Genomic DNA, 8,456 nt, shown 5'->3' on the forward strand with positions numbered 1-8,456 from the left:
GGGAATAAAAGAACTACCTACCCAGCATGCAACAGGAGTGACGAGCATGCGCGGTAGCCCGGTATAGGTTGTGTCACCATGACGGAATCTTGTATGTTGTGATATGCACGCTCTGAAAGCAAACGTTAATAACTCAGCCAACACTCCTCGTCTACATTATTCATAAATAGACAGACAACACATATACTCCGCTGCTTCACAGGCCGCTGGATGTAGCCGGCAAAGTATTCCCATGCTAGCTAGCCGGTCTAGCAAGCACGCGTCATTCAGTCCAAAACAGCCCGATCGATCCACATCCAGAATTGTCTAGCGGTCGTAAGTGATCCCGGAGTGACCACGCTGTAAGCCAGCCATGAAATTTGCAGAATTGTCCGGTATTTTTGCCAAATGTTGCATCTTTACCAAGAGCCCCTCGACGCCGGGCGACGCCATCTTGTTAAGAAAAGGCGTTAACAAAATAAAAGCATGTAAACAACATACGCAAATGTGCGCTAAAATATTTGTCGGCGTTAATAGATTGATGAGTTAACTCATAATTAACGCATTAATTTGCCCACCCCTAGTTTTATTATTTCATACATCTATCTATTTTCTACCGCTTGTCCCATTCGTGGTCGCTGGAGCCTATTTTTGCTGCATCCGGGCGGAAGGCGGGGCACACCCTGGACAAGTCGCCACCTCATTGCAGGGCCAATTAACCATAAATAATTTAGTTTTCCACTTGTATGACAATTTTATTTTTCGAAGTTTTTTTCAAAATTTTACACCTCCCGGAATATCCCTAAAAAAAGCTTTAAAGTTTTTGATTTTCGCTATTTGCGATGCGACCGTCCATTTCCCTGTGACGTCATACAGGGCTGCCAATACAAACAACATGGCGGTTACCACAGCAAGATATAGCGACATTAGCTCGGATTCATACTGGGATTTCAGCAGTTTAAGCGATTCAACAGATTACGCATGTATTGAAACAGATGGTCGGAGTACGGAGGCAGATAGCGAAAACGAAATTGAAGAAGAAATTGAAGCTATTGAGCGAATAGCTATTGACGCTATTCGGCCATAGCATGGGTGTACATAATGAAGTGGCCCATAGCATGGCTGCCTTATTAGCATCGCCGGTAGAATGTGCAGACCAAACGATCAGGACTTTCGCATCTTGTGACACTGGAGCAACTTAAATCAGTCGATTGGTAAGTGTTTGTTTCGCATTAAATGTGGGTATCTAGTTCAAATGTACATACAGCTAGCGTAAATAAAATGTTAGTATCGATTAGCGTAGCATGTTAGCATCGATTAGCTGGCAGTCATGCCGTGACCAAATATGTTTGATTAGCACATAAGTCAACAACATCAACAAAACTCACCTTTGTGATTTTGTTGACTTAATCGTTGCAAATGCATCTACAGTCGAAAAAACGGAAAATAACAGAGCTGAGACCCGGTGTTTGTAATGTGAAAATGAAAATGGCGGGTGTATTACCTCGGTGACGTCACGTTCTGACGTCATCGCTAAAAGACAGATAAACAGAAAGGCGTTTAATTTGCCAAAATTCACCCATTTAGAGTTCGGAAATCGGTTAAAAAAATACATGGTCTTTTTTCTGCAACATCAAGGTATATATAGGCGCTTGCATTGGTTTGGTGATAATGTTCCGCTTTAACATTATTTCTTTCTCTAATAATGTGTCCAACCATTATGTGATTCGTCACTAATGTTGAAAATGACTATTGTATTATTTTAGTGGTAACTTGTCACCCCTCGTTCACATTGGGGTCATGAAGAATGTTAAGAAAGTTAAATTTATTTTTTGTGCGACTCTATTCACCATTACATGATTCCTTTCTGAAAGTGAAACCATTTAGCGCGTTAGCATTCATGCATATGCAGATTATATGCCGATTATCAGAGCTTGCATATGTAATCATTTGGTGCCCGCAATGTGATTCATGAAACTTGAAACTGTTAGCCGTCTGATAAAGAGCCTACAGATGCATGCTGGTGTTTTTTTCAGAGGCTTCTTGTCACAAACACTCTTTGTAGTGGAGGTCGTGACCCCAAATAATAGTTGACCGCCGGCAGTGTGCAAGTAACTAATCATTTCATGTACAAAAAAGGGACAAAGAACAAAAATAAAGTGCAGCAGGAAAAATGCACAGCAAAAGAAATACGTAAAAAAAATACACCCACAAACACTGACCGTTTAACTCCACTGGGTTATTAACTCCAACAATGATCCAACAACCAACTAAGCTGAGAGACAGTTAAATAGTACTCAGTTGCTCATTAGCAGCAGGTAAACACGACAGTGCTCAGAAACAGAGGTGAAACTACTGTAGAACAGATGGAACAGGAAATGTAGACAAAATAGAGGTGCAAAACAGGAAGTAAACAGAAAACTGAACTCAAGGACTGACCTGACATAACAGATCATAACAATACGCCCCTCTTAACGGACAATATCCAAACGGTCCAGTAATCCGAAAAAAATAAGTCCAAAATCATGGGCGGTTGGAGGGAGGACTTGTCAGCGGCTCGCCTGGCCAAGTGTCCCCAAAGCTAGCAGGGAAAAGTCAGGTGTCAGCTGCGAGTTGAACGCAGCTGGCAAGGAGGAGGAGGTGGACGTGAGTGGCAGTGGTGCACCAGCAGCCGTAAAGACCCATTCCTGGGTCCAGGGCATTGCTGCTAAGGGCACGGAGAGGGCGTCCATGAAAAGGCCACATTCGTGGCCGATGAAGCTGACCTCAACGAGGATGGTGCTCCAGAAGCCTGGACGTTGCTGCCAATGGTGCAGAAAGCGTCCATAGAACGGCTATTCTCTTGGCCAGTGAGGAGGAGGCGTGTGGGCACCAGGCAGGCGCCTCCGCAGCAGGCAAAAAGGGCGAGCACCAGACAAGTGCTTCTGTGGCAGGCGAGATGGAGGTTGTGCCGGCTGCTGGGCAAGAGATCTAATTGGCTGTAGAGCTGGAGGCGACCCAGAGGCTGATTGCACAGCTGGATGCGAGGCTGGAGCTGACTGCATAGCTGGAAGCAAGGCTGGAACTGGCGGCGTTAGACCCATTTGAGAGGCTGGTGGCGTTAGACCCGTTTTAGGAGAGGCTGGTGCAGTCAGACCCGCTTGACTGGCCGGTGACGTCGGACCGCTTGACTGGCCGGTGACGTCGGACCGCTTGACTGGCCGGTGGCGTCGGACCCGCTTGACTGGCCGGTGGCGTCGGACCCGCTTGACTAGCTGGTGGCGTCGGACCCACTTAAGTGGCTGCTTGGGCAAAATTGGTTGGCGCTGGTGCAGCTGCATGGGCGAGCTTGGCTGGAGCTGGCGTGGCTGCTTGGGCGAGTTTGGCTGGAGCTGGCGTGGCTGCTTGGGCGAGCTTGGCTGGAGCTGGCGTGGCTGCTTGGGCGAGCTTGGCTGGAGCTGGCGTGGCTGCTTGGGCGAGCTTGGCTGGAGCTGGCGTGGCTGCTTGGGCGAGCTTGGCTGGAGCTGGAGTGGCTGCTTGGGTGAGCTTGGGTGGAGCTGGCGTGGCTGCTTGGGCGAGCTTGGCTGGAGCTGGCGTGGCTGCTTGGGCGAGATTGGCTGGAGCTGGCGTGGCTGCTTGGGCGAGCTTGGCTGGAGCTAGACCGGGCTTGGCTTGAGCAGGTGTTGAAGCTGGAGCAGGCTTGGCTTGAGTGGGCGGGGAAGCTGGAGCGGCCTCGGCTTGAGCGGGCGTGGAAGCTGAAGCGGGCTTGGCTTGAGCGGACGTGGAAGCTGGAACAGGCTTCCTGGCCGTGCTGGATCGTCCAAGCCACGTGAACAGAAGCGAGGTGGGCATCTATCATACCGTGACTGGCCTTCGGAGGATGAGCAGCTGTATGTGCCGTGGTCTGGTAAGGAGGAAGTCGACATGGGAAAAGTGCTGGGGCCTGATGCCGTCCTGCTTCTATTTTTTGGGACATCAGCAGGTTCCAAGCATCCACACCCTAGGGAACTCTAACTCCTTGTCTTTGAAGGGATTCCACCACAGCAACGTGGCAGCCTTCATCTCCTCATATATCCTCTTTTTTCCTCTCTTGCGAAAAACACACTTGGTTGGATCATTTTGTTACAAACGCTCAATGAGGTTGTGACCCGAAAAAATAGTTGACAGCCAGCAGCGTGCAAGTACCGAAGCATTTTGTGTACAAAAGGTGCAAGGAACAAAAATACAGTGCAGTGGGAAGAATCCACAGACTAGCACAGGGGAAGCTATGCATACAAAGCTAAGCTAAACTGAAAAAACAGCAAAGAAATTTGAAAAAAAACAGAACCACAAACACTGACCGTGTAACTCCTCTGTATAACTCCAACAATGATCCAACAACCAACTAAGCTGAGAGATAGAGTTAAATAGTCCTAAAGTGCTCATTAGCAGAAGGTGAAAAACATCTTCAAACTTCTGCTTTTTTTATATAGGAGATGTATAAATGTTTCCAAGATAAAAAACAACTCAAGCATCAGGCATTTTCTTGCATCTAGATCACTGTTTTTTGGCACAACAGCAGGTTCTCCCACAGTGCACCTTTGGCATGCAAAATAATACTGAAAATGTGATGCAACTCAGCTTTGCATTACATGATTCGTTATTAGCGTTAAAAATGTGTCATGCATCCTTTTTAAAATCTGTGTATCGTTCGTTCTTTTGTTTTTGCATTTGAGACTAGCACTAAAAAACAGGCAACTACATGTTTCAGACTAATGTCTGTCCATAAAGAAGAGTAAAGGGAGTACTCACATGGGTCTCTGCTAATGAACTGGGGTCCGGGGCTCTGCTGGGAGGGAAGGGGGTTGGGGGTGCCCACCAGCTTGTTCTTGGCCATCTTGGTGTTGGCCTTGGCAAACTCTAGCCGGAGGGTCTGTGGGATCTCGGGATCAAACCGGACCCCCTGAGATGGCAAAGGGAAAAACAATCTTTTTTTTTAGCGTCGCTAAGGTCTCAAAGGAAACCCGACACCAAAAACAAAGTGGATCTACACAACCATTAAGAGAGTTCAATTAATCTGATAAACTGCCATAAAGTATAATAGAAGCAAGAGTCTTTGGTTTTAATGTGCACAAACTAAGACCACTGCTTATTGCCATTAAACTAATGTTGAGGTGAATTTTAGAATATTTATTCATAAACGGACTGTACCAGTGCCAAAATCTAGAAATATAACAATTAATTTAAAAAGATTTTAATGTTAATCAATTTAATGCATGTGAAATTGTTTAATGAAATGTGTAATAATTAATAAAACACTGAAAAACAGTTAATATGTATACATATTGATGGATAAAAGTATATAATATAAAGCATATATTAGTATTTATAATCCATATGGATAGATTCGATTTATTTGTGACAAAATAAAAATTTTTATCATCAATTACATTGGCCATGAAATAATAAAAAAACTAATATTTAAGTCCTAAACAGGTCATATTATGATTTTTATTATACTTTTAAAATAATTGCTTGTCGTCTACATAACATGTAATGGTTGTACGTTGGTCAAAATGTTTGACCAACTTTTTCAGCAGGCGAGCTACTTATCAAATGACCAAGTCGAGGCGATCTTCCTGATCTTTATACGTATATATACAGTACAAATATATATATATACATAAACATATATATACATATACATAAATGTATATAAAAAAATATATATATACATATATATGTATACATTCATACATACATACATATATAGATATATTTATATATACACACACACACACACATATATATATATATATATATATACACACACACACATATATACACATATACATATATACATATATATACACTAGAGATGCGCGGTTCGCGGTCTCTTCCGCGGAGTCCGCGGATAAACTGCGGGTCGGGCGGGTGACATGACGAAAAAATAGATTTTAAATAGATACGGGCGGGTGGCGGTTGAAGCATCCGGAAATATTTAATATACATAGTTCAGGGATCGGCAACCTTTACCACTTAAAAGAGCCATTTCGACCCGTGTCACAAAGTAAAGATGACAATAGGAGCCGCAAACATTCTCGCGAATATCTGCTGGCGGTCACCCAGATAACAAGAATAAGGGCGTGCTATGAAGCTATTGACTTTGATGCCTTCTACAACATGTACAAACTGCTTGCCAGTCCAGCAATATGTTATATGTGGCTTCCGCAGACACACGCACACGACTGCAAGGCATACAGGGTGATAAAGAGTACACTGATGGTTGTGATATAAACAACTTTAACACTAATATGCGCCACACTGTGAAGCCACACCAAACAAGAATGACAAACACATTTCGGGAGAACATCCTCACAGTAACACAACATAAACGCAACACAACTAATACCCAGAATCCTTTGCATCCATGACTATATTATACACCCCGCTAGCACCAAACCCCGTGCGTCGGTAAGGTGGGCGGGGTTGGGGGCGCGGGGGTGTAAAATTTGTTTTGCTTCTTCGATGCAGAGGGAATTTGGGACGAGCCAGGCGTGAATTAAGGTACATGATGAATTTATCTATACGCTATAATCCAAAAAGGGAAAACAAAGGGTGCGCTCAGTGGCAGATAATAATCTATACTAAACCCCAAACAAAACAGCACAATGGCATGACAATATACTAATAAACAAAAGATACCATCAATGGTACAAAACAAACCAAAAACTTGCACAGAGGCATAATTATAAACAAGATATTACGTGGCGTGGTCTAATCAATAATCAGCGTGGCAAGGCAAGGTAGGTGCGTGGTCATTAGGGTTCGATACAAAGTCCGGTATGTAAAGCAAGTACACACGCAGTAAGCAAAGTTCCCAGGCCGAGGAACAGAAAACAAATGACTTAAATAGTGACTATGATGATGAGAAACAGGTGTGGGGCTGAGGGCAGGGGCGTGACTTGGAGACCAGGTGGAAACTAATGAGTAACTATGGAAACCAACAAAACCAGGAAGTGCAAAAACGGGAAACAAGAGTCCAAAAACAAAACATAACATGATCAAATATAAACCCAGATTAACAGGCATGACAGTTATAGGTGCAAAGTTCAAAATCCAACATCGGTGATGGGATGGGGGTCTATTAGTGACCAAGGTACGGGTAACTTACACATCTGTGAAGGCACCATTAATGCTAAAAGGTACATACAGGTTTTGGACCAACATACTGTATGTTGCCATCCAAGCAACGGCATCATGGACACCAGACAATGCCAAGCCAGGTGTTACAACAGCGTGGCTTCGTAGTAAAAGAGTGCGGGTACGAGACTGGCCTGCCTGTAGTCCAGACCTGTCCCCCATTGAAAAAGTGTGGCACATTATAAAGCCTAAGATTCCACAACAGAGACCCCGGACTTTTGAACAACTTAAGCTGTACATCATGCAAGAATGGGAAATCATTTCACCTGAAAAGCTTCAAATATTGGTTTCCTCAGTTTCTAAACGTTTACTGAGTGTTGTTAAAAGGAAAGGCCATGTAACACAGTGGTAAAAATGCCCCTGCGCCAACTTTTTTGCAAAGTGTTGCCATTAAATTCTATGTTAATGATTATTAGCAACAACAGAAAAATATGTTTCTCTGGTTGAACAATAAAATATCTTGTCTTTGAAGTCCATTAAATTCAATATAAGTTGAAAAGGATTTGCAAATCATTGTTTTCTGTGTTTATTTACAAATTATACATTGTGCCAACTTCACTGGTTTTGGGTTTTGTAGAAATGGCAACACTGGAGGATGCATGTACGATCCAGTCGGCCCCACAACATGAGGATTAGGGTTGTTCCGATACCAATAATTTAGTACCGGTACCAAAATGTATATCGATGCTTTTCCAAATAAAGGGAACTATGAAAAATGCCAACTGGCTCTATTTTAACAGAAAATCTTACAGTACATTAAACACTCAGTCAAAGAACAATTTTACAAGGTAAAATTATAAAATAAAAGGCACTGAAATGGCATCAACCCTAAAGGGAAAGTCTTTCCTGTGCTTCTCGACTCCAGTCTGCACCGGACCGGACAGCAGGACAGGTGTAACAACTATATTATTACCTGTCACTTTTTATAACTCCTTGTGCAGATCTGAATGCTTATTTTTTAAATGTTTACCTAAGTTTGAAGCAAAGGTGGAAATACTAATCGCCACATTTGGCAAAGCGTATTTTAAAGCAGCTATTGTGAGAGTAGCGTGTGTGTGTGCGTGTGTGTGTGTGTGTGTGTGTGTGTGTGCGCGCTCCGTTATGAATGGCAGTATGTGGGGTGAGTGACGTGAGTAAGTGAGTGGGCAAGTTAGGAGAGGTAGAGCTAGCATGTGCAGGAATATTAATAGCATGGTGGATGTCCGGTTGTGCCCTGAGGAAATTATAAATAAAGTGACCAAGTTGTAACTAATCGAAGGCCTCGTCATTCCGACCAAAGAGCGGAGCTTTACGGACCCATTGTGAAGTGAAAGGTT

At 43.6% G+C, this 8,456-nt stretch overlaps 1 protein-coding gene across 4 annotated transcripts in view; it reads right to left on the reverse strand.

The window, feature by feature from the left end:
- Positions 1–8,456, reverse strand: part of LOC133560252 (RNA-binding protein with multiple splicing-like) — a 105,431-nt gene that overhangs the window by 42,086 nt on the left and 54,889 nt on the right. For all 4 annotated transcript variants that reach the window (XM_061912583.1, XM_061912582.1, XM_061912580.1 and 1 more), the window contains exon 5: positions 4,750–4,900. In XM_061912583.1, coding sequence (XP_061768567.1) covers positions 4,750–4,900 — 151 coding nt within the window. The remainder of the gene's footprint in view (positions 1–4,749; positions 4,901–8,456) is intronic.

This window comes from Nerophis ophidion, linkage group LG10, assembly GCF_033978795.1.
Source record: "Nerophis ophidion isolate RoL-2023_Sa linkage group LG10, RoL_Noph_v1.0, whole genome shotgun sequence".
NCBI lineage: Eukaryota > Metazoa > Chordata > Actinopteri > Syngnathiformes > Syngnathidae > Nerophis > Nerophis ophidion.